This window comes from Miscanthus floridulus, chromosome 5, assembly GCF_019320115.1.
Source record: "Miscanthus floridulus cultivar M001 chromosome 5, ASM1932011v1, whole genome shotgun sequence".
NCBI lineage: Eukaryota > Viridiplantae > Streptophyta > Magnoliopsida > Poales > Poaceae > Miscanthus > Miscanthus floridulus.
The window spans coordinates 120,727,839-120,752,452 of NC_089584.1; the positions used below are offsets into that span (position 1 = coordinate 120,727,839).

Below are 24,614 nucleotides of genomic sequence, written 5' to 3' on the forward strand. Positions count from 1 at the left end.
AAAAAGAAGACAAGTTCCTAATGTATCATTTGAATCAGTTGCATGTACTATAATCCTAAAAAAAATAAGTTGCATGTACTTCACTTGTACATGTACTCCACTGTCGTAACCCGTAGGAGTACTTCACGTCAATGTGTCATCATAATCATAACAATAATATAAGTATTGCCTTTACAGTAGCTCTATGATACTACATTTTCAAATTTATGATATCAACCAAGTCTATAGTATTAAACTGTAGTTGTTTTTAAGCATGCCTGATCACTAGTGGCGCCCCCGGCCACGTCACTTGTGGTCTCGTGCCCACCCCCACCACTTCAATTCGCCCCTGCCGCCAGCCCTACCCACCGGCTATCCTCTGCCGCCCACTCACCAGTGTGTACATCGTCTCACTCGTTGCCCATCGAACCGCCACAATTGCTTGGTGAACCACGATCGTCGAACCCCCTTAAAAGAATGAGATGTCATCTAAAAGAAGTGAATATGAGTTCTAAAAAATAGAGCTTACAAAACTATTACCAGTCTGCAGATCTGGTTTGGTCCTGAAATTTTTTGCACCAGATCTGCTCTAGATCGGAGGTCTTGTACTAGGTGACGGGAAAATCACAAATCGAGAGAGGGATTTCACCTATTTAATCAATTATACTTGTTACCAAGTCTTGTTGGAGACGTACGCCCCTCACCATCCCCTATGTCTCACAATCTTCGTCCTCTACTAATCGAGTAGTCAAAGCCCGTGCATTGGCAATGCACTTGCGTCGATTAGTGATTTTGCGCCGCAGACAATGTACTAGTCACAAGAAAGGATGATACATACATGATCGTCAGTTTCATTTTTCGGGAAAAGGAATCAATTGCCAGTTTAAAATCAGCGACTAGGGTTTCACCATGACTAGGTAGACGAGTATAAAATAAGATAAGATAGAAGAGGTAGAAAAGATATAGAGATAAAGATAGAAATAAAGATAGAGAGGAGCTCATTGAAGGCTACCTTATAATAGGAGCGGGGAAAAAAGAAGAGAAGGAGATGACAACGATAATAGCTTTAAACCAATGAATGGTTGATTAGAGTTTATGTGGATGCAACAAGAGTATATGGAGAGAGGATACTACAATCAACCAAATAAACCAAAATATTAGAAATATATATATATATATATATATATATATATAGAACTACTATCCTGTGGCTGGCTACAAAATAACTTATTCTGTAGCCACTTTGAGTTACGATAATTACTATGTGAATTTACGAGATTATAGTAACTCCTTACAAAGTAGTTTACTATAAACGTTATGGTAAATATCCCCATATGTTATAGTAACCCAACTATCGTAAATATGTATTGACATTATGGTAAATTAGTATATAAAATTATGGTAAATGAAGGTGGCTACAGAATAACTTATTTTGTAGCCGGCTACTGAATAGCCTCTCCCTATATATATATATATATATATATATATATATATATATATATATATATATATATATATATATATATATATAAAGAGAACTATAAACAAGTACTTGCACGATCGGAGAAAATACTCCCTCCGTTTTTATTTATATATTGTATTAGTTTTTCGACCAACCTAAGTAAACAATTTGTATTTTTTTAACCATCAAATTAAAAAAAAAGTTTCTTGACATAGAGTTACTATGAGAAATACTTTCATCATATATAGTTCATATATGTTGTAAAACTATAAAGATTTTTTAGAATAGGTGGTCAAAGATAATAGTACTTGACTTGTGATAAACCTAATATGACATGTAAAAAAGGGCATATAACAGAGTTTTTGTCATGCATATCTGATGCCCTCGAGATATTTTCTTCTTTGATTGAGATACCACCTAATCAATACTCCCAAATAAATTGCACAAACACAGTGCGCCTACCTAATCTGCGTCTCTTCATTGGTGTACACAAAAACATGCAAGGAAGCGACTGATGGCTTGATGCTACATGACGACCTACATTTACTGACATTTTTATTTTCCGTGCATGATTAATGAATTACAATTATGTACGGGTTTAACAACGTTCACCGTTCAGGTGAGAACACGCTATGGGCTATGCGATGGGCGATGGCTTGATGCTACATGACGATTGATGTTAAGTGCAATTGCGCAAACATGCCCCGATGAGTCCTTCGATATCTAAACATTTGGTATTCTGTTTTCTCTGTCGTTAGATGGAGCACGAAACTGCTTTTTTGAAGAAAAAATAACAGTCGGGGCTATCCCCTCCGAAGAAAGCTCGTCGCTGATCTTCAGAATTGCTGACCTTCAGCGTCCATGTGACCGACCATGTATATATCCATCTTCGGACGGAGAATCATCCGTGGAAACAATCGGATAATTTGTTTTAGGCACGCGGTTCAATGCACTCGTTCCACTGCCAGACTGCCTGCCTAAACATAGCAAGCTGCTTGCCGAGCCGTGCACGCGGCCGCCGTTTTGGAGAATTGCAGATTTGCGTTGTAGGTGTAGCGCCCTGCCGTCGCCGCACGGCCGCACTCCACGCGCACCGAACGATTTCTCCCTCCGTACTCCGTAGGTGGAAAACGGGGTCGGGGCCGCAGTACACATCTCTGCCCCGCCGTGTACGCGCACGCGGGTGTACTACACTAGCCGTCCCCCCCTCTCGTCGCGTCGTGTACTGCACTGCACGACGCACCGCCTATATAGGCCGCAGCAGCACATCCCGTCCCCGATCGACGCGCACAGCACAGCACAGCGCCCCGCCGCCCCCCACACAGTCTCACCTCTCACGCAACCACACAGAACACAACACGCGCGCCAAGGCGGACGGACATGGACATGGGAGGAGGAGAGCACGGCATGGGCGGCATGGCGATGGCGCCGCCGCCGTCCCCACCCGGTGCGCACGGCGGCATGCGGATGCGGATGCGGTACACCCATATGACCTTCTTCTGGGGCAAGGACTCTGAGATCCTCTTCGCGGGGTGGCCAGGCGAGCGCGGCGGCATGTACGCGCTGGCGCTCGTCGCCGTCTTCGCGCTCGCGTTCCTCCTCGAGTTCCTGGGCTCCCGCGGCCTGGACGTCGCGCTCCTCCCCTCGGCCGCGGCCGGGGGCGGGCGGCGCGTGGCGGCGGGGGCGGCGCGCGCGGTGGTGCACGCACTGCGCGTGGGCGTGGCGTACCTGCTCATGCTGGCGCTCATGTCGTTCAACGGCGGCGTGCTCCTCGCCGCCGTCGCGGGCCACGCCGCGGGGTTCCTGGCCTTCAGGGCCGGCCTGTTCGGCGACCGCCGGGCCCAGGTGGAGGACGCCGGCAAGGAGCAGCTCGCGTGCTGCTAGGCTTGTCGTCGGCGCCCGGTGGTGCCGATGATGATCGATGCGATCGGGTTGTGTGAACGTTGCATCGTTCGGGTTGTGTGAACGCTGCATCGTTCGGGCGTGTTCAATGGAGTGTACTGCAGTTCGTGTGTGCGGGCGTTCGATTGACTGAATGCATGTTGCTGTTTGGTTGAATTGAATCAAGATGCATGGTGATCGGCATGCAGTTGTAGTAACACTAGAATCTGGAAGGTTTATAATTTCGATGATAAGCTGTGAATCTCTTGCCTGTATATCTCTTCTCTGGAGATTATGCAAAGTCTGGTCTCACTTCCGTTTCATTACCCGGCCATAGGCTGTTTCCTGTTTGGCAAACGAGACGGTGCTGGCAGTTTTGGCTCCTTGTTTATCTGCATCCAACAGTAACCTTACTGGTTCGCCATTCCATTCAGATGTTACGTGCTGATGTTAAGGTGTGGATCAAGCCAGGTAGCAGCAACAAAAGCATGCATGATGTTTCCAAACAGTGGGATGACACACACAATGGAGGCTGCAATAGCGATGCACGCTACACAACCATCATGGCTCAGCATTACCCAAACAACTATCCTCCATTCCAAATTATAAGACTTTTTGTTTTTTCTCGATTAATAGCTTTTGCTAAGTATTTAGAAATATTATGTCTAGATACGTAATAAAATCTAGAAATCTAAAAATGTCAAAACGTCTTATAATTTAGGATAGAGAAAGTAGGTTCTATTCAATCAGAGAATCGCATAGGAAAGCAAATGCCCAGTTTTTCCACGTCTCCATCCTTTCCTTGTCGACGCCGATCTCGCCTACCACCGCCGACCTGTCCGGCAGATCCCGGTGCTACTCCGGCACCAAGTCCTTGCGGCGGGTACACTGGACTCTGGAGTAGAGTATCTGGGCCGTTCAATTAGTGTACTCTCTTAAGAACTTCAAAATAGTTATGGGCCTGCCTTGACGAATGCAAACTTTGGTCTGTAAAACTGCTGCTGGACACCGAGAACACAAAGTAACAAACACTTGCTGAAACCCACTCTGGCTCGATGAAAATATATGCCGGTCTACACCGTCTCGAAGACTTCATAGATTGGATCTGTAAAATATCGGTAGTACGTCCTTAGTTTATCTCTTTTAACAAACTAAGCTTCAGAAAACTTAAGTATACTGGAGTAGTGCTTTTTTTTGGAACCTGATGAAACACACTTATGCAAAACCGAATGCGACTGTCGGGTTGGGACAAAAAAGCTTGTAAGAAACTGAAAACTGGAGGACATGGAAACGAATGAGGCACATCAGGGTTCATAGATGAGCAGGTCTCTCGCGTGACTGATAGCAACACTTAACCAACGACCCTTCACAGCAATGGATGAGACACGAAACAAAGTCACGATTCTTTCCTCTCTTCCTGTTCCGGTTCAGGTTCCTTCTCCGCAGCCTCTTCGAATGTCTCTCGCTCTCCCTGACCAAGCTGAGGTCCCCACTGTTAGATTTTTTTTGAACCACTGTTTGATTCAGAAATTTTTTTTTGAACCAGAAAAACAGCTGGGGTCCCCACTGTTAGATTTTATGAAAACACAAAAACAACAACTGTACAAAACAAAAGGAAACACTACAGCTAAGCCCAAGCTCGGCTAGAACAAGAAAAAACCAAACAAACAAACAAAAAACAACTATACACAAGAATCAACCCAGGAGAGAAAAATAGGTCGCTTGTTTTCAGAAATCCTATATGCTTGTAGTCGACCTTCATCTTTGAGACATCTCCAAGAAGAGAAGGCTGGAGGCCTCTGTTAAAAATGAAGTTATTGTGCTGCATTAAGATTTGCCATGCAGAGATAATGAACACTTCCATGAAGAAAGGATATGGAAAAGCTTATTTGGCTTGTATTATCATTTGGAAGAAATCTGACGTAAGATTCCACTAAATGCCAAGGAACTGCCAACAGAGCTGGCTGAAAGAACAAGTGAAAAAGGTGAAAGACCATTTCTTCAACATTCACATTGCATAGGACACAATTGTAGTTGTTGCCTTCCAGCTTGAGCTTTTTTCTCCTAATAATGTTGCTCGTGTTGAGCCTGTCCATCATTAGGAGTGAGGAGAAAACTCTTAGTTTGTTGCAGCATTTGGACTTCCAAATCCATAGGAAGCAGATAGATTTCTCTTGCATATAAAAACACACAGAACAAGCAGATGTCTTTTGCTATTTCAAAATTCAAATAGTGAAAAACTGTGAAATATAATTTTTTTTTCAAGTACCCAATGGAGGGAATCCAGAAACGCATCTACACAGAACCATTTCGGCCCCACTTAAACATGTCTTACTGTCTGAATCCAACATATAGTGATCTATTTTCTCTTCTTTATTGAAAGACACATGGTGAATATATACATATGAAGATGATGCTTTTATCTATGAATTCTTCAATCACTCTGTGTAGCTTTCCTGTGAAGCTTACATCATATTTATGTCATTATTCCTAGTAGATAGGACAAAGGTATTTCTTAAAATAAAGAAAAAGGAGTCAAGCAAACTTCATCAATGTCAGTTATTCTAGCAATGTCATCATCTTCTTTTAATTCAGGTGGATCATCATTGCAAATCTGCAATGTTATTGTTGTGGGGGCGACAATACCAAGCCACTCCAGGGCTCAAGATGCTGCCAGGAGCGCAGCAATAGAGGTGCATGTGATCAATAGTGTTTACACCAAAATTTAGGAGAAGAGTGCGGGACTCGCAGGCTTCCAGAATCATGCCAATCAAGGAGTCGATGGTTGATATCTGCTGGATCGAATGTAACACTGGATCGATTCTTTCCAAATGGCGTCAGCAGATGACGATGATGGGATATGACTGGCGTCAAAAGGATACATATCAGACTCCAGGTATAAATACCAAACCCCGGCTATTGTAAGAGACAACCAATCAATCAAATACAAGTCAATTACTTTTTTCGGCTCCGGCCACCTCTTAGGAGTAGGAGTAGAGTAGATCTCAGCGAGTTCTTCAGCAAGTACGGCTGCATCAATCCGGTCGACCTCCACTGCTTGTTGTAAGTACCGTCATGGTTTATACCTCTGTTCGTATGGCTGCATCGATCCGGTCGACCCCCACTGCGGCTCTGGTATAAGCTAGTTATCGACTCTTGCCTAATTCAAGTATGGCATGTGTGATTCTGTCTCACACCCCACTGCTTGAATTAGATCAAGGTTAAGTTATCGGCTCTAACTTTGAATGGCAGTCTTTGGTAGATTCATTAAGTTACCGATATTGCTTATTGCTTTCATTGTTTATCTAATTACAGCAATATCACTCTACCCGATTGAGATTGATCTGGATCGGCCTTATATCTTATTTAACCCATCGTTTGCTAATTTTAAACTGATCTAATCTACATCTTAAACGATGAGTTATATTTTTATTGGTTGTTTTATATCAATCTTAATCATGCATAGCGTGCGGCTAAGGCATGTTCGATCTTGAGTAGATCTATTGGTTAGCGAGAACCGTTCCATGGCTCGTCATCACGGCCTGTGGGATTCTGTCTCTCACCGCACTGTTGGCACCATGGAGTGGGGATCGTTAGTTGATAGATCCGTTCCTGAGAAGGCATGACCTTAACTGTGCGCTATGCCTGAATCGGTTGTTTAGCCGATATCAAATGCTTTCACGAACAGTTCACATCACGAGATCGTTGAAATAGAGATAAATTGAAAGATGTGTTAGCCCCATGATCTTGTTATTGTATTACGGCCTGCATAATTCCGCCTCATGCCCCACTGATATTAGTAATGAGTTAGGGTCGTCGAGTCTATTATTATTTCTACGGCCTGCATGATTCTGCCTCATGCCCCACTGGTCATGGCGATAGATGAGATCTAACATGTTCATTAGATTTATCTTTATTAGATGATTGAGCGGTGTTGAATTGTTTCTTTACATAAACAGGAGTTTGGTTACTTATAACCATTGGCTCAGTATAAACCAATCATCATCGATATCTTATTGCCATTGATTAATGTTTGCTTAAATGATATTTATTCTGAATGATAACCGATTCTTCTTCACACGACCCCATGAGCTCTAACTGACTTATTCTCATGGATATACTGGGATCGGCTATTTAGCCGATTTCCTTCCATATTGGCTCTTATAGCCGTACTTTCGGAACTGTCTGGCAACACCGGCAAGTTCCTCCTTTAATTACTCATGAACTTTCTCTCCTTGTCAATTGCAGGGTCAAATTGACTAGCACGCCTCAGGAGGATTGCGCAGGATCGACCACCCCTGCGCTGAAGCTAGACGGATCTACTCCATCGAGTGGACCCTTCCGGCTTGCTGCGTGTGTCCTCGGCACGGGACGAAATTCTGTGTCGACACACGTTTCTGACACGCTCGGTGGGACACCACAATCGTCATGGCGGTTTACAACAACGACAACATCCTTATGGTATATTATGAAGACCTACCTGATGAAGATAGGGATACCATCAACAAAGCTACGGAAGAATTTCAGAAGAAGTGTTTGTTGTCCTACACCAAAACACGTGACAGCACAGTTATTCGAAAATTTCCACTACCAAGAGTTCTATTACACGGACAGACAGATACAGTTGAAGCTGAAGACATACGTTTCTTTGTGGAAGCCATAGACAAATCTGTTCGTGATGCCCTATCAAGCCGCAATGAAGCTTTCATTGACGCATTTCACAACGCCATGAAAGAGGCGATTCATGGAATTCCAGTGAGTCAGGTTGGATCGACTTGTTACTACATTCCAGTGAGCCATGAAAGGGACTAATCAAGTCGGCACCAGCCATCAAGAAGCAGACCAGCTGGTAATGGTGAAGTCCAGGCACTTCAAGGTTCATCTGAACAAACTCCAGGTGCTACTACGAATTAGATACAGTACAATCCTGGACCGTCAATACAGCATGTGCAACAGCCGGTGGGGAAAAAGTCAGAACCAGATGATCAATTTTGGCACATCAGGCCACATACCGTCGTCGGCTCAGAAGATAGCACCATCTGTTCAGAAAATTCATAGAGATATAGATCCTTATGTCTATAATCAGACTTCAAGCAGCAAGCCAGCAAAGGACCCAACAGATTGAGATTCCACAAGGCTATCATTATGGCACGGATTATAACACCCTCCATATGATACCAAATCCAGGATATCAAGGCACGCGGGATTTTAATCCACAGATGGGTCAGCGAGTACCGAGAAATCCAAATCTGCAAGCTGATGAGTTGCTGCTGAAGGTGACCGAGATGATGAAGAATCAGTTCGGCCTGAAGCCAAAAGGGCTGACCTTTTCATACAAACGTACATATCCAGAGTGGTACGATTTGATCGCTCTTCCTATAAATTACTAGCTCCCGGAATTCGTCAAGTTCACTAGTCAAGACGGTACAAGCATAATAGAACATGTCAGTCGGTATCTTACACATTTGGGCGAAGCGTCAGTTGAGATGCCCATCGAGTTCGTTTCTTCTCCTTGTCCCTGTCAAGGCCGTCCTTCACTTAGTTCTCATCACTACCAGTCAACTCCATTGCCAATTGGGCTGCCCTAGAGAAGAAGTTTCATACATATTTCTACACTGAGACTGGAGAGAAGAAAATAATCAATTTGACAACTATGAGACAGAGGACTAATAAATCGGGTACTGAGTTTCTTCAGAGATTCTGAGAGACTAAGAATCTGTGTTTCTCATTGAGCTTGGCCGATGATCAGTTAGCTGCTTTAGCCGTCCAAGGAATGCTGTCGATATGGAAAGAGAAATTGCTAGGACAGGAATTTGACAACTTTGGTCAATTGGCTCAATGGGTGACAGCACTTAATAGCCAATTCCAGAGCATACGCAGAGATACCTGATTCCAGAAGAGTACCTCAGTGGCCGAAGCTTACGATCCATATTCAGTCAATGACGGCTATGAAGATGAAGAAGAGGTTGCTGCAGTTGAATGAAATTGGGGCAAGAAGACAGTGATGTTGCCAAATCCTTGGGGAAGAGGAGTTGAGGAGAGTTATGACTTTGATGTTACCGAATCGGACAAACTCTTCGATTTCTTGCTTGAGAAGGGGCAGATCAAGTTGTCCGATGGTCATGTCATGTTGCCCCCTGATCAGTTGAACAACAAGAAGTTCTGTAAATTTCATAACGCTACTTCTCATTCCACTAATGAATGCAGAATCTTCAGGCAGCATATACAGAGAGCTATTCAGCAAGGGAGGCTCAAATTCGATACACCTCGGAAGATGAAAGTCGATGATAATCCTTTCCCAGGAGATCAGAACATGGTTGATGCTGGGCTGTTCAAAGAAAAAACTAAGGTTCTAACATCGGCCAAATCAAAAGAACCTGGAACAATTGATCCCAAGATGTAAATATCGGCTGATTAGTACAGAAAGATTAGAAGACGTCGTGCCAAACAAAAGAGCCGATACGAGCAGGAGAAGACGTCGAAAGCAGAGACATCAAAGCCGCGGGTCACGTCTCAGATTCTATTGAATAAATGGCAGCGGCAGAAGAAAAAGGATTATCAGCGTTGATTAAAAGATCAAGTATACCAGTATCAATTAGAAGAAGAGAAGTATGAAAGGGAACAAACTGAATTACATTGGAATTGTCCCTTCTTTAGACATTGCTGGAATGAAGGTTTAAAGTTGCCTACCAGACATGACTGTCCAGAATGTAGCAATCAATATCGGGAGTATAGGCAATCTCGAACCAACCGCCGGTCTATCCATGCTTAGATGCATATCATTATAACAACATGGATCGGCGCTTAAAAAACAAAAGTGTTCATGATCAGTTGGGGAAAAGAGTTATTGGACATAACTAGGCTGATCATGAAGAGTAAGACGCTGAAAGAATATACACGTGGCAGGAAGACCGGTGGTGCCCAAGAGATTTGACGAGAAGCCAAAAGAGAATGGTGCAGCACCTAAAGAATAAAGAGTTGGAACCGGCTCAAGTATCCGATAAAACTCAAGTATGGCGTACCAAGCAGATAGCTGATAAGAGGCAACCATCGGCTAATATCCAAATAGTTTTTTTATTGTCATCAGAGTTCAGAGCTCCGGCAAATCAAGAAGTTTATTCGAATTTCGATGAATCGAAGTATGAAGAGATGGTTGCCAAGTTGACAGTCGTGCAGCAAGCGATATTTGACAGACCAGTCAAACATCGGCACTTGAAGGCGTTGTATATGAAAGGTTTTATTGATGGAAAGCCGATGAACAAGATGTTGGTGGACGGAGGTGCATCTGTCAATCTTACGCCTTATACTACTTTTCGTAAGCTTGGCAAAGGACCAGAAGATCTATTGGAAACCGACATGATGCTCAGAGACTTCGGAGGTAACACGTCTAAGACCCGGGGGGCAATAAACGTCGAACTGACAAACGAGAGTAAAACTCTGCTCACCACATTCTTCGTTATCGATGGGAAAGGATCATACAGTTTACTCCTCGATCGTGATTGGATTCATGCGAATTGTTGCATACCGTCGACCATGCATCAGTGTTTGATTCAATGACATGGAGATGATGTCAAACTGGTTCGTGCTGATGAGTCCGTAAGCATCGCGACAGCCGATCCAGTCTTTTGGGAACTAGGAGATTCCGAGTGTTTTTCTGGCAAGACATGTGAAGGAGGCTTAATTAAAATCAGCAATGAAAGCCAACAGCCGATGCAAGCGATCGGCTCTGAGAGTTTGTTTTAGTAGAAAAGTCACAGCTTCACGTCGGTCGTTGGATCAAAGGAAAATGAGTATTAAGTATTGGAGATGGGTTTAGGCCGATGTATGTGAAAGCTGAGTTAAAGTGTAAGTGTGATTCAGAGTTAATGGATTTCTTAAGAGAAGTTCTGTTTCGCTTAACAGGACGCTTGACCTGGGTTGATTACTCGTTTGACCTTTCATATTGAAAATTCTACTGGACGTTATCCTGACGTCTGAGCAACATTCGATAGCCGATTCATTCTCGGCTCTAATAGCCGGTACCGTAAGGGTATCGCCTCTAGTTCAAAAAGTAAACATCTTCAAAGATAATGAAAGTCGATACGATATGTATCGTCTATAGAGCAAAAAAACACAAAGATCCGTAGTCATACACGAAGGCATTACATTGAGGCACTATCATAAAAGAACAGGAGTCTTTATTCATTGGTTTATCCTAAATACAAACTAATTGAAGACCTTGTTCACCACATCTTGGGCGGATGTGATGTCCACTATGGCCTCCGCTGCCATGACGAACTCTTCGAGCAAGTCTTCATGTTCTTCAGGGCCATCGCCCATTGGGAAACCGGTTTCCATGGCATGGAGCTCGTGCCCGGTCTGAACTTGCGCCGCGGTCAGCGCCACCGCCGTGCCATGACGGACGCCGTGGAGGGCAACCTCCTGAACGTGAGCCGGAACGTCGTGAAGACGAGCATCGATGAAGGAGCCGCGAGCATTGATGGCATCCACAGCCGCGTTTGCCGCAAGTTGGAGAGACTCTAACCGCATCGTTTAGGCTGATGATCACAGAAATGGGGGAACTATCAAGATAAAGACTGTTGAAATCAGAATAAAGATATCCCTGAAGCCCGTCTTACCTGACACCGCGGCGTCAGACTTGACCAACCGCGCTCAAACAGCGTTGGCCTCCTCGGCCGCATGAAGAGCGGCCTGAGAAACCTCGAGACGAATCTCGAGCTGGCCGTTCTCTCGGTCACCTCAGAGTAGCGGTTCTGGGCCGCCCTCCACTCCCGAAGGAAGCGCCGAGCATCGTCGCCATTATATGAATCGGAGGAATCCGACGATGAAGCTGGCGCAGAAGAAGCAGCATCGAAGGGTTCGCCAGCCCTGGGAAGAGGACGAAGTCTGTCGTTCACAACAAACCTAGAAACAAAAGTTCATCCCTATGAACAGAAAGTTATGGACTGTCGCCATAAGCAGAAGACGTCAATCTCACCTCATGCGTCAGAGGCGCTGGCTCACAGGCATGTTCTCCTCCAGGGTCTCCCCCGCCGCACGCTTGCCACGGTTATCCTCGCCGGTCATGGAATCGATTGGATCTATAGAAAGGGGAGGAAATTGCTATAGGGACTTGAAGGCGGAGAGATGCAGAGGAACAGGAGCGGTTGCCAGTATAGATGTGTTTGAGGCCGGGGCCCTCAGCCGGTATGTGAAGCCGCGAAGCGAAGAGGTGGACGCCTCAGGAAAGTGCAAAGGGTAATCGCCATTAATAGAAGGCGGAGCGTCACTTCGCTAATACCAAAGAAAATGCGGCGTTGGGCGATTGAAGGCAGAAGATCAAGGGGCTCTCTTAAGCCACGTTTTCGGGATCAATTGGGTCGCAAATATGAAATCAATTGTTTTCAATCGGCTCTTCAGCCGAAAAGAGGAAATACAACGAGACAAGTATGGTTATCATACACAAGGCATGTATGTTAACCTACAAATTACAAGTCCGGAATATCCTAAATGACTTTTAAAATTGTAAGCCGAATAGCATTAGCTTCTGCAACCTTGTGCTCGTATTCTTCGGCTGTTCCAGAAACGTTCTCAAGGCTGCCACGGATGGTTCTGCTCTCTTTTACTTTGGCCAACAGTTCCTGCTTCTTCTGTCTGATGACATCGGGTATTTGGACCAGAATGGACTTGCGATGATATATGGCAGCCTTCACATTATTCAGCTCCCTCTCAAGTTCTGCACGCTTGACTTCCAGTTGGGACAACTCTGGATCGGTCCCGAGGGAAGAATTCTTCAAAGCATCGATCGACTGCGTTAGCTCTTTGACTTCTTGCATGTTGGAGTCCCTTCTGGCCAGCAAGGCTTCACGATTGGACAAGTTCCTTTGGATCGTTTTCGCCTTTAAGGCCTGATCTTCGAAACTTGGCAAATACGACAAGACCTTGGAGAGAGCTGGAGATGGATCACCCTTAATGGTCAAGAAGACTTTCTATATTGATTCAGTGTCTTGGACCAAATCGGCTATGTTCTTCTCAAATATGGGTAGTATATCTTTCAACCGATTTCTAGTCTCCTCTGATAAAGATTCAGCAGAGGAAGTGGCTGATGATCTGATTTCGTCTTCATCAAAATACTCCTCGAGATTGAAAGAACTCTGGGCCGGAGGATCGAGTGCATATAGATAGGGGAAGTCTTGATTAAGATATTTGAATTGACTTATCGCAGAATGAATGGTGAAAAGGTACAGTACCTTCTCTGCAGTAGCCTCTATCAGAAGAAGGGGAGTAGCTGACGATACACCAGTAATATCTGGTTGAATCGGCTCAGAAATCTCAATGTCGGTATCTGCAACATCGAAAGGATTTTAATTTATGCTCGCTGCAGAGAAATGGACAAAGCATATAGTTTCCTCACCATCAAGTGTATGCCGAATCGGAGAATCGGCAGTATGAGTATCAACAACAGGGTTGTTCCCAGCGTCAGCAAGATTGTTGTTGGTAGGTGAACTGCCAGGTTCCTGTTCTTGCACAGGTGTTTCCTCAGAGAGTATCTGACATGACGAATAGTCGAATAAAGAATGGAAAACTGAGTAAATCGGGAAGTTGAATGTCAAGGATAAAACTCACGTTTTCTGCTGTTATGGAAGTATCGGTTGTTTCAACCGAGATCGGCTCCTTTCGCGGATCAGCCGATGAAGGTTCAGCTAGTACTGAGTCGAACGCCTGAGACAGCAGTTCCGCCCCTAGGGCAGGTTGGGACGCAATGCTCGATAGCTGAGAAAGAGAACGAAATCAGTAATTGAATCTCATTTTTTAGAAGAAGATGAACTATTTACCTGAGCAACTGACGGTCTTGTTCTACGAAGTCTTTTTTCAGTGGTAGTTTTCTGAGTTGCCCCTGGAACCGCCTTGCGCTTTGGGGATTGACATGTCATGATCGTGGGAGCAGCATGGGTTCTTATCAATTGTTTCAGGGAAGGTGCAGTTGATCCCATCCTTGAAACTAGACATGGCGGCTGGTAATCTATAGAACGCCATCTCCTATCCAGGCTTGGAGAATCAAATTCGATGTCCTGAAAGGGTCATTTTAGAGCAATTGGCAAGAGAATTCATCAAAATGATTTCTCTAAAAAGGGAATGGTAGGTTACCTCACTATCAGAAGCGAATTCCCCGTCCAGAGATATGCACAAAGGGTGGACTGATCCACAAAAGAGATGGGAACACCAATCTTGCCACCAGGAATCAAAGAGACTGGAAGAAAAGCTGACCCTGACCCAGTCATGTAAGGAGAAGGAAGGAAAGTCTGATCCCAATCGAAAGATTCTGGAAGCTTCCAGCACATCGCTGATATCTTCTCTCGGCTTCAGAATGTTCTTAAAGAATAGGCAAGGAGGAAGTTGACCAAGACCAAACTGTCGGGCCACAAAAGAAGGGTTGTAAAACTCATAATTTGGAGGATTACCTGAGATGGAGGAACCTTTAATGATCTTGCCACGACCGTGACGAAATTCGACTGCGAGAACACAGGGCTTGATGAAGGAATTGAAGATCGCAGCCGCCGTCTCATCTGAACAACCGGATTCAAATCGGAATGTGAATGGAAAAGTCAATTCATCATCCTCATTATAAGATAGTCAAGTCAGGACGGCCGCATCAAACCCTCTGTAAAACTTATTGAAGAGGTGGCCAACATCGAAGTCAATGGTTATGACCGATGCAGCCTCACCATAGCTCGTACACTGTCGAATTCTTCCTCCTTCGCCTCTATATTCTTCATCAAAAGTAGAGGAAGGAAAGCTCAAGTCTTTGAGATCAGGCCTTACAATCTTGTGCATGTACAAATTGAGCCACAATTGTATCAGCCACCAGGGGCCGCTGATAGCCTGCATCGGTTCATTCTTTAGTAATTGGACAGTCACCTGGTACATCAGATGATAGACAGCTCCTAGCAGATATTTTCCGAAAGGGATACCCTTGCCTAATGCCGGGAGCTCCGCCATAAGTTTGTGATTGTAAGTCGGACCACAAGACGACCCACAAAAGACGAATTTCTCCAACCACATATTCAGAAAGGCCACGTATTCACAATCGTTGATAGATGATTCGTCTTCAACATGATTCAGAATATAACTTGCCCATCCGGTACAGTCTGTTATCTTGGCCAATCTTTTGGAGCCGGCACCCAAGTACTCATAAGGTTGTACTGGTCCAGTGATTCTAAGGCTGGTCAACATATACACATCGGCCAGAGTAATGGTCATTGGGCCGTGGCAAAAAAGCAAAAGCATTCAGAGCATTAGACCAGAAATAAGAAGCAGAGATCAAGAGTGAATCATTCCTCTCCATCTCAGACAACGAAAGTGTTAAGCACTGGTTCAGATCATAAAGCTCCCAGTCTCCGCCCTTTTTCGCGGATACCCTGCAAAACCAATTTCTCCACCCCTTAGGCGCTTTGGGCCAGTTTCTAAAGGGAGTTTTGTTCCAGGAAGATGAATCTACTACCGACTGTTTAAAGGGAATCTGGTTGGTTTCTTGACGGATAAAATCGGATGGATCAGGATCACCCATAGGCCCAAGGAAATAAGCATTGGGGACAACAGCTGATGAAATCAAGATCTCACTCCTCATTTCCTAGAAATCGAATAAAGTAAGTTCAAGAGGAGAAGGAATACAGGGTAACTGTCGGCACTTGGAGAGTGGAAATTTGAAAACATACCTCAGAAACGTGGTCGTTGGTCGCCATTACGATTGGAGCAGGTTCGGATCCGACAAAGGTAGCTTGAAAGATGGCTCGAGGGAACGGCGGATTTGCTAGGGTTTGAGGCCTTGGTGATGACGGTGTCGGCTGTTGGAGTCGGTTCAGGAAGGAGAAAGCAGACAGGCCGTGTGGATTGCAAAAGATACTGTTGGGATGTTATATAGAGCTCGGGCCAGGGAGTCAGGAGTCACGCGTATATCTTGGATAGTGCAGTTGCGGCGTGGTAAACCAGTGAACTGGAATTTCAGGATAAAATCATTTTATCCCAAAATTGGGAGGCATGTGTTTACACCAAAATTTGGGAGAAGAGCGCGGGAACTCGTAGGCTTCCAGAATCATGCCAATCAAGGAGTCGATGGTTGATATCTGCTGGATCAAATGTGACACTGGATCGATTCTTTCCAAATAGCGTCAGCAGATGACGATGATGGGATATGACTGGCGTCAAAAGGATACATATCGGACTCTAAAAAAGGGGAAAGATTAGAGTCCAAGTTATCTTAAGATAGGAATATTTCTTTCATACAAAAAATTGTAACAAATCGTGCTCGAGTAGGATTCATGTCTAGACTCCGGGTATAAATACCAAACACCGGCTATTGTAAGAGACAACCAATCAATCAAATATAAGTCAATTACTTTTTCGGCTCCGGCCACCCCTTAGGAGTAGGAGTAGAGTAGATCTCGGCGAGTGCTTCAGCAAGTACGACTGCATCAATCCGGTCGACCCCCACTGCTTGTTGTAAGTACCGTCATGGTTTATACCTCTGTTCGTATGGCTGCATCGATCCGGTCGACCTCCACTGCGGCTCTGGTATAAGCTAGTTATCGACTCTTGCCCAATTCAAGTATGGCATGTGTGATTCTGCCTCACACCTAGATCAAGGTTAAGTTATCGGCTCTAACTTTGAATGGCAGTCTTTGGTAGATTCATTGAGTTACCGATATTGCTTATTGCTTTCATTGTTTATCTAATTACAGCAATATCACTCTGCCCGATTGAGATTGATCTGGATCAGCCTTATATCTTATTTAACCCATCGTTTGCTAATTTTAAACTGATCTAATCTTCATCTTAAACGATGAGTTATGTTTTTATTGGCTATTTTATATTAATATTAATCGTGCATAGCGTGCGGTTAAGGCATGTTCGATCTTGAATAGATCTATTGGTTAGCGAGAACCGTTCCATGACTCGTCATCATGGCCTATGGGATTCTGCCTCTCACCCCACTGTTGGCACCATGGAGTGGGGATCGTTAGTTGGTAGATCCGTTCCTAAGAAGGCATGACCTTAACTGTGTGCTATGCCTGAATCAACTGTTTAGCCGATATCGAATGCTTTCACAAACAGTTCACATCACGAGATCGTTGAAGTAGAGATAAGTTGAAAGATGTGTTAGCCATATGATCTTGTTATTGTATTACGGCCTGCATGATTTTGCCTCATGCCCCACTGATATTAGTAATGAGTTTGCATGATTCTGCCTCATACCCCACTGGTCATGGCAATAGATGAGATCTAGCATGTTCACTAGATTTATCTTTATTAGATGGTTAAGCGGTGTTGAATTGTTTCTTTACATAAACAGGAGTTCGGTTACTTGTAATCATTGGCTCAGTATAAACCAATCATCATCGATATCTTATTGCCATTGATTAATGTTTGCTTCAATGATATTTATTCTGAATGATAACCGATTTTTCTTCACATGACCCCATGAGCTCTAACTGACTTATTCTCATGGATATACTGGGATCGGCTATTTAGCCGATTTCCTTCCATACCGGCTCTCATAGCCGTACTTTCGGAACTGTCTGGCAACACCGGTAAGTTCTCCCCTTAATTACTGATGAAGTTTCTCTCATTGTCAATTGCAGGGTCAAATTGACTGGCACGTCTCGGAAGGATTGCGCAGGATCGACCACCCCTGCGTTGAAGCTAGGCGGATCTGCTCCATCAAGCGGACCCTTCCGGCTTGTTGCGTGTGTCCTCGGCACGGGACGAAATTCTGTGTCAACAAATAGCAATTAGTAGATGGTTGGGGATTAGTAGTTATGGCTGCAGCAATAGAGGCGCATGCAGCTGCCAGAAGCACAGCAGTAAGAGCATGCGGCTGTAATCAATGAGAATTAGTAGTATGATTGAGAGATTAGAGTTAATGGTGGGGAGAGAAACGAGGTGCTAGAGGCTGGGCGCCTAGAGGCTGGGCAGCTCTATTTATACCCCTGTAATCAGCTTATGATGAATCAAGCAATGAACAACAAACAATCCAGTTACCCCCAAATATTCTAGTCTCCCTCCACGCCGACTTTGCCTGGCCTTCCTCTTGGCAATGGTTATCCTCCCTATCCCCGATATGAACTAAGGTTCATAACAGTTATATAGCTTACTTGTAAGGCAAAAACACTGACTTTAAAACATACGAGTAAGGTGTCACAACGATAGAAGATAAGAAAATCAACCAGTGATGCCTGAGCCTTTAGATCCTCAATATCGAAGTTCCATGCACTGACCCTCGTTGGTACTCACCCTGTCACATAAACCATGAAACCTTCAGAAAAATAGTCACATATACAGATTGAAGGGCGAAAGTAAATATTGCATTTATGCCTATAAAAATACGTAATGGTGTGCTAACGAAACAATACAGTAAGCAAAATACATCTTGTGAGTAGTCATGGTACTATCTAAGCAACTAAACATAATGTTAGCTGATTGTTTATATATGAAATGAGTAGTTGATAGTCATGTGAGCACCGTATCCATATACTGGAGTCACACAGATCTTGGGGTGTTCAAGGGCTTAGCTTTCAGAATCCATCTTGGTTTGTGTTTCAAATTTCTGCAGCTCTGGAAAGATACGCATTGTAGGGAATAGAAGCGTCTCCCCAGAACAAAAGAGTTTGCAACTTCCTGACGAGCTAAAAAGATATTTCATATGAACCATTGCTTCTGCTAAAACATGTTTTAGCAGTCATCTACTTTACCACAAAGAGTTGCATCATATAGCTTACGAGCGATCATTTTATAGCATCAATTTTATCCCTAAGAAACTAACATCGTATGGGTTGTGAAATGAGTCTTATTTTGTAGCATGGTTCCTAATTACTCTCCCCTAGTCCTTGTTCAACCAATAAAATTAGGAAATACTAGCATACTCGGCCATTGACATAATACTATCACAATTTAAATTTCTGTTTTTTATAAAGCAACCATTTTGCTCATGTAGATCTTTTACGAAATTTGTTTTGAAGCCATATCGTTAATGTTAACATGGTCCAAATAAAATGAAGCGTAAGATTCACAAATATGAAGGATACATCTAGCCTGCTTCAGGAAGAAAAATAAAGTTTGAGTAGAGAAAATTAGGCAAAGTACACTTTCACGAAGCATGAAAAGTGCTTCTTGTTCTGAAGCAGGCATTCTCTTCAAAGCTAGCTGTGCTTCATCCTTTAGCTGGAAATACAAAGTCATTCACTAAGAAAAACTATCAGAAGCATTATGTAAAACAGAAATAAGAAAAAAAAATACATAGAAACAAAAATGGAGTGCCTTTACACGATCCCAAAGAGGGGGCAAATCAGTTAAAATGCTCTTAAACAGTTAGCTCCGGAGGTTGTGCATTCTTGAAAAAAGAATGCTTAAGTAATTTTTCGGCTGTTGGCCTCTTTGTTTGATCTTTAACCAAGCACATTGCAACCATTTCCTTGAAGGACTGATTACAAGTGAAAAACTTTGATTAGAAGAGCAACCACAATAATCTAACCTAATGTCCAGACTCAGTACAAATAATGACTGAAACAGCATCCTAGAACAGAAAGATTGTGACAGAAAACTATAATCAGAAAGCATTCACACTTGGAGGAGCATTTTGGAGCGCCATGAGAAGAACCTAAGCCACCAAGGAAATCACCAGTTAACACTGAATTCACACACGTGATTAGGTGAACTCTATGGAAATAGTTAGAGCCAGAAAGTTTGTAAAGTTGGATAGCTAACTTCATGGATAAGACTATCTGACGCCTATAATAGTTCTGCAAGCTGGTGACAATCTGCAAGTCTAAATAAGAATTCACGAAAGAATGTGTGCCCATGGGAGAATTTCTAAGATTTCTCTCTTTCGCTATCGTGTCATGTGAGGATTAATGTGGAGGCTACAAAAAGAGTATCTAATTAGTAATACTAAGATTGGATGGCAAAATGATTAAGACCACATATGCTTGCACTCTAACTTTCAAAATAAGCTACTTCATGAAATTTCAAATTAAAATAAAACTGATGCAATCAATCATCAAGCGTTCACGCTCCATGGGAACTATTATTAGATTGCTATATTCCATAAGAGCAAGAAGGAAAAAAGATTTAAAATCTTAATTTGCAAAGAGCAAATGACCCATTACCTTCATATAGGAGGGTACATCGAAAAGGGAGCATGTCCATGTGCCAGCTCGAGTGCAGTTATTCCAAATGACCATATATCAGCTCTGTACAAAGAGCTGATAGTTGTTAGAAGATGTCGTTAACAATAGCAACTAAGAAAAGTAAAAGTACACATAAAAAAGCTGCAAGCGTTGAACAAACATGATCATTAGATCAGTAAAACTTAAGCAGTATTATAAGTGAAAAATGATAATAGGGAAGTTTTCCCATAAACCTTAAACTGGAAACCAACCAGAACCTGGTCACCACCTAGTTTCTGGGAAGAGTTCCAACTTGATGATGTGATGCACTCATATTTAAATACAAGTAAAACTAAATTCCAACATAGTATTTGCTCGATCTCAGGTTTATTAAGCAATGCAAATTGTGACGCAGAACTAAGCATGTGCGTGTAAAAAATATAAGATAGGTATTGATATTCACCACATACTTGAAATTATATCCAGTTCCAGGCTGCAGAACTTCTGGAGCCATCCTAAACACCAAGTAAAACAAGAAAAACATGTCAAATTATGCATAAACTAATTAATTTCTATTGAACCACTAGCAGAAGAAATTTATAGAAAAGAAACATAGTTACCAGCACGGTGTTCCAACAAATGTATTCCTAGCCCTTTGCCTATCACCCCTATCAAACATGCAAGCAGAGACACCAAAGTCCCCAAGCTTGACTACACCGGGATTACAATAAGGATATTACCTGCCTGCAACAATGATATGTTGAGAAAAAGCACTGCCAAAACTAATCTCAAACAAATCCTACAGAGCTAACCTTCACATCACGATGAATATGCCCTTGCCTATGGAGGTAGTCTCTGCTTTGAGTGTTTCCTTTAGAATAGAGGCAATAACTGGCTCTTCAAAACCATTGGATATGCAACCTTCATTAGGTGAAAACGTGAACCTTCTGCCATGAATGGCATTACCACCAAAGATTATGACCCACAACAAATGAGCAGTAAGACCTGATGACATTAGGGTGATCTATCAAGCTCAAAGTTTGAGTCTCCTTTCTTACATCATCCTGCATACAATATATATACTACCGTGAGACATTAATTATAGTGTTCGTTTTACAAAGGAGCATACAATATAGATATACTACCGCCAGAATCAGTATAATTTCTTTGCATGCCATGAGAATAATTAGGCACATATTTTGTATAGAAGTAAAATACACAGAGTAAATCAGTCAGCTTGCATTAACAACTCAGTACTGCGAGCAAACATATTCTAGCAGTAAACCAACATTAGGAAGATTAACTTATCAACTTCAACCAATAAAAAAATCAGTGTGCAGAACATGGCATTACCATGTCAGAATGCAAGGGAACTAAAGGGTGCACATTAAGGTTCTTATTCTCAGTCCGTAGTGCTAACCGAAAGCTGATGCACCAGTAGAGCATATGAGCAGAAAAGGCAGCGTAGAATATATGGCTAACAAGAAAGGCAAACAAGGCAGAGTAGAATACATGTTTGCTAGATGCATAAGCCACCAAAGGCAAGGCGGAAGCCCGTATACTCTCCTGAGTTCTTCCTATTCATGCTTGACAATAACTGTCACAAAAAGAAGTCATGTCTGATGGTACCTTGGTTACACATCATTCAGCACTAGACACAGCCTCTTTCTGGCACCAGGGTGTAGTTATTCCATTAACAAAAGCACTGTACAAACAGCCATCTTGTTTCAAAACTCGTGAGGACATTTCAGCAGGACTTTCTACCATCTTATCCAATGAATCCACCTCACAAAACCCTGAAATTAGTGTATTGTAGGAAACACTATCAGGAACAATGCCTATGCTCACCATCTCGTCAAAAAGCTTGGAAGCTTCTTCGTTGTTGCCAGATTTGCAATAGGCAAACATCAGAGTGGTGTAGGTCATCCTATTTGGAGGTATATCCCTGGAATGCATTTCCTTGAAGTACATCACAGCTTCATCAATTTTTCCTATTTTGCACAAACCTTGAATTATAATTGTGTAGGCAATTACTCCAAGCTCAATGTTCTTTACTATACATTGCGCAAAAACTGCCTTGGCCTCTTCAACAAGACCAGCATGACACATCCAATACATAAGGCTACTGTAAGTTATAGGTGTTGGTTGTATGCCATTATCCTTCATAGTGTCAAGAACACCAATTGCATCAGAAATGTTACCATTTCTACCATAACCACCAATAAGAGTATTATAGATGACAGCATTCGGTCTTAACCCATTTTTCATCAATTCAGTCAAACATTCATTCGCCTTATGCATATCCTTTGCTTTGCAGTAACCGTCTATTATAGTGCCGTATGTCACAATATCTGGCTTAAGGCCCTCACTTTTCATCTGATCCAGCAGGTGAAGGAACTCTTCCACCTTACCCAAATTACAGTAAGCGCGTAGGAAAGTATTAAAAGTGAAAAGGTCAGGCTTAAACCCTCTTTTGATCATATCATCACGAAGTTGTATTGCTTCCTCAATTTTACTGGCTTTGAAGCAGCCTTGAATCATTATATTATATGTAATTCTATCCAATTCAACCCCGCTATTCACCATAGCCTTTAGAACCTTAGTAGCTTCTGTCATGTTGTTACCTTGACAAAGCCCATGAATCAACGCATTGGATGTTGCAATATTGACACCTAAACCTTTACCCAATACTTGGAACCAAATTTCAGCTGCTTCTTCGTGTTTCCCTCTTTTGCAAAGCTCCTGGATACAAGCTGTCATCAGAGCATCATTTGGTTTCAGAAATCTGGCAAGCATTTCTCTTATAAGCCTTAGCGCCAAATCCAGTCTTCCAGTTCCTCGAAGATGCCATGCAACCACACTATTAAACAAGCTGCAATGAACCATCATCCCAGCCAACAACATCTCATCCAATATCTGCTCAGCACGTTCCATTTCTCCTTCTTTGCACAGAGCCTTCGCAATCAAGTTGTAAGTCACCACTGTCTGCTTTATCCCCTTTGAGACCATTTCATCAAACAGCTTAAGCACCTCTGAGCAATGCCCTTTCCTACAATGCCAACCAATCATCTCATTGTAAATAACCTCATTAGGGGTGATCCCAAAACCCTCCATCTCCTGTAACACTGCACCAACCTCCCCAAACCGTTGGCCTCTTGCAAGACCATTGATCAGGATGCCAAACGTGACAATGCTTGGTCTCACCCTGCCTTCAACCATTCTCCCCTTCAACCGAAAGGCCTCCTCCACCCTCCCACTCTTGCACAGAGCATCCATTAGCACGTTGTAAGTGACAACCGTCGGCTGGATCCCAGACCGCCGCAACTCCGCAAGCATCGCAAAAGCAGCATCAATCTCTCCAGCCCTGCAGAGTGCCTTAATCATCACCGTGTATGTGTGCACATCAGGAGCAACAGTCTTGCCATCCCGCATTTCTCCAAACACCTTGCGGGCCACGTCCAGTTGGCCACCACAACCTAGGGCTTCGACAAGGATATTGCATGTCTTGATGGACGGCGATGAACCACGTGTGGAAAGCTCGAGAAAGGCATCGGCGGCACGGGACAGGGATCCGGGGGCAGGCGAGTTGAGGCAGGCGCGGACGAGAAGGTCCGCTGAGGCAGTGCAGTCGGAGTCCGCGATAGCCGCTGCGGCGACGGAGAGAGGGTTGAACGAGAGGAGGCGTGAGACGAGGCGTCGCGCGGACGGTAGCGAGGCGCGATCGGCGACGAGCGATGGGAGGAGGAGCGCAGAGACGCGAGGAGACAGGAGATCCTCGGCGTGGCGGGAGGCGGACGCGTGGGCGTCGGAGAGAATATGCTGGAGGAGGCGCAGGGCGGAGGCGACGGGAAGCGGGGCAGGAAAGGACGAGAGGGCGGAGGCGAGGCCGCGGCCGCCAAGGCGGCGGAGCAGGATGGCAAGGTCGCGCTTCGCATCGGGAGAGGGCGCCACGGAGAGAGCGCTGGCAAGCTCCGCGGCGTCAGCGGCGGCGTCAGCGGCGGATGAGAGGTGGCGGCGGAGGAGGGGAAGGAGCCGCGGTGGTTTCATGGTGTATGCGGGAGGTGGCCGCCGACGGCCTTGAGGACAAGACGAAGGTTGCGGCGGGAGAACGGACGGCGCAGATTGGATCGGTGACCGGTAGGCTAGGAGGG

The 24,614-nt window shown here is 43.9% G+C and overlaps 2 protein-coding genes across 9 annotated transcripts; one reads left to right on the plus strand and one right to left on the minus strand.

Moving 5' to 3' along the window:
* The first annotated feature begins 2,583 nt into the window (after positions 1–2,583).
* Positions 2,584–3,644, plus strand: LOC136450609 (copper transporter 1-like). Its single transcript, XM_066451141.1, has one exon. It carries the CDS (start codon positions 2,822–2,824, stop codon positions 3,323–3,325), a length of 504 nt encoding a protein of 167 aa, XP_066307238.1. The 5' UTR covers positions 2,584–2,821; the 3' UTR covers positions 3,326–3,644.
* A 407-nt stretch (positions 3,645–4,051) lies between these two features.
* Positions 4,052–24,614, minus strand: LOC136450606 (pentatricopeptide repeat-containing protein At4g19440, chloroplastic-like). 8 transcript variants are annotated; one of them, XM_066451134.1, is made up of 10 exons: positions 22,093–24,614; positions 21,276–21,527; positions 21,084–21,207; positions 20,934–20,978; positions 20,464–20,547; positions 19,922–19,955; positions 19,442–19,519; positions 18,526–18,593; positions 4,524–4,802; positions 4,052–4,427 (listed from the first exon to the last, which is right to left on the minus strand). In XM_066451134.1, exon 1 carries the CDS (start codon positions 24,508–24,510, stop codon positions 22,105–22,107), a length of 2,406 nt encoding a protein of 801 aa, XP_066307231.1. In that variant the 5' UTR covers positions 24,511–24,614; the 3' UTR covers positions 4,052–4,427; positions 4,524–4,802; positions 18,526–18,593; positions 19,442–19,519; positions 19,922–19,955; positions 20,464–20,547; positions 20,934–20,978; positions 21,084–21,207; positions 21,276–21,527; positions 22,093–22,104. The 8 variants fall into 8 exon arrangements, with proteins under 8 accessions (XP_066307231.1, XP_066307230.1, XP_066307228.1 ...); XM_066451133.1 differs by having other exon boundaries at positions 4,052–4,802; XM_066451131.1 differs by lacking the exons at positions 4,052–4,427; positions 4,524–4,802 and adding an exon at positions 17,643–18,071.

Bases quoted from the DNA above. Each gene is read 5' to 3' on its own strand.
- LOC136450609 (XM_066451141.1), top strand. From the start codon at position 2,822: ATGGACATGGGAGGAGGAGAGCACGGCATGGGCGGCATGGCGATGGCG.
- LOC136450606 (XM_066451134.1), bottom strand. From the start codon at position 24,510: ATGAAACCACCGCGGCTCCTTCCCCTCCTCCGCCGCCACCTCTCATCC.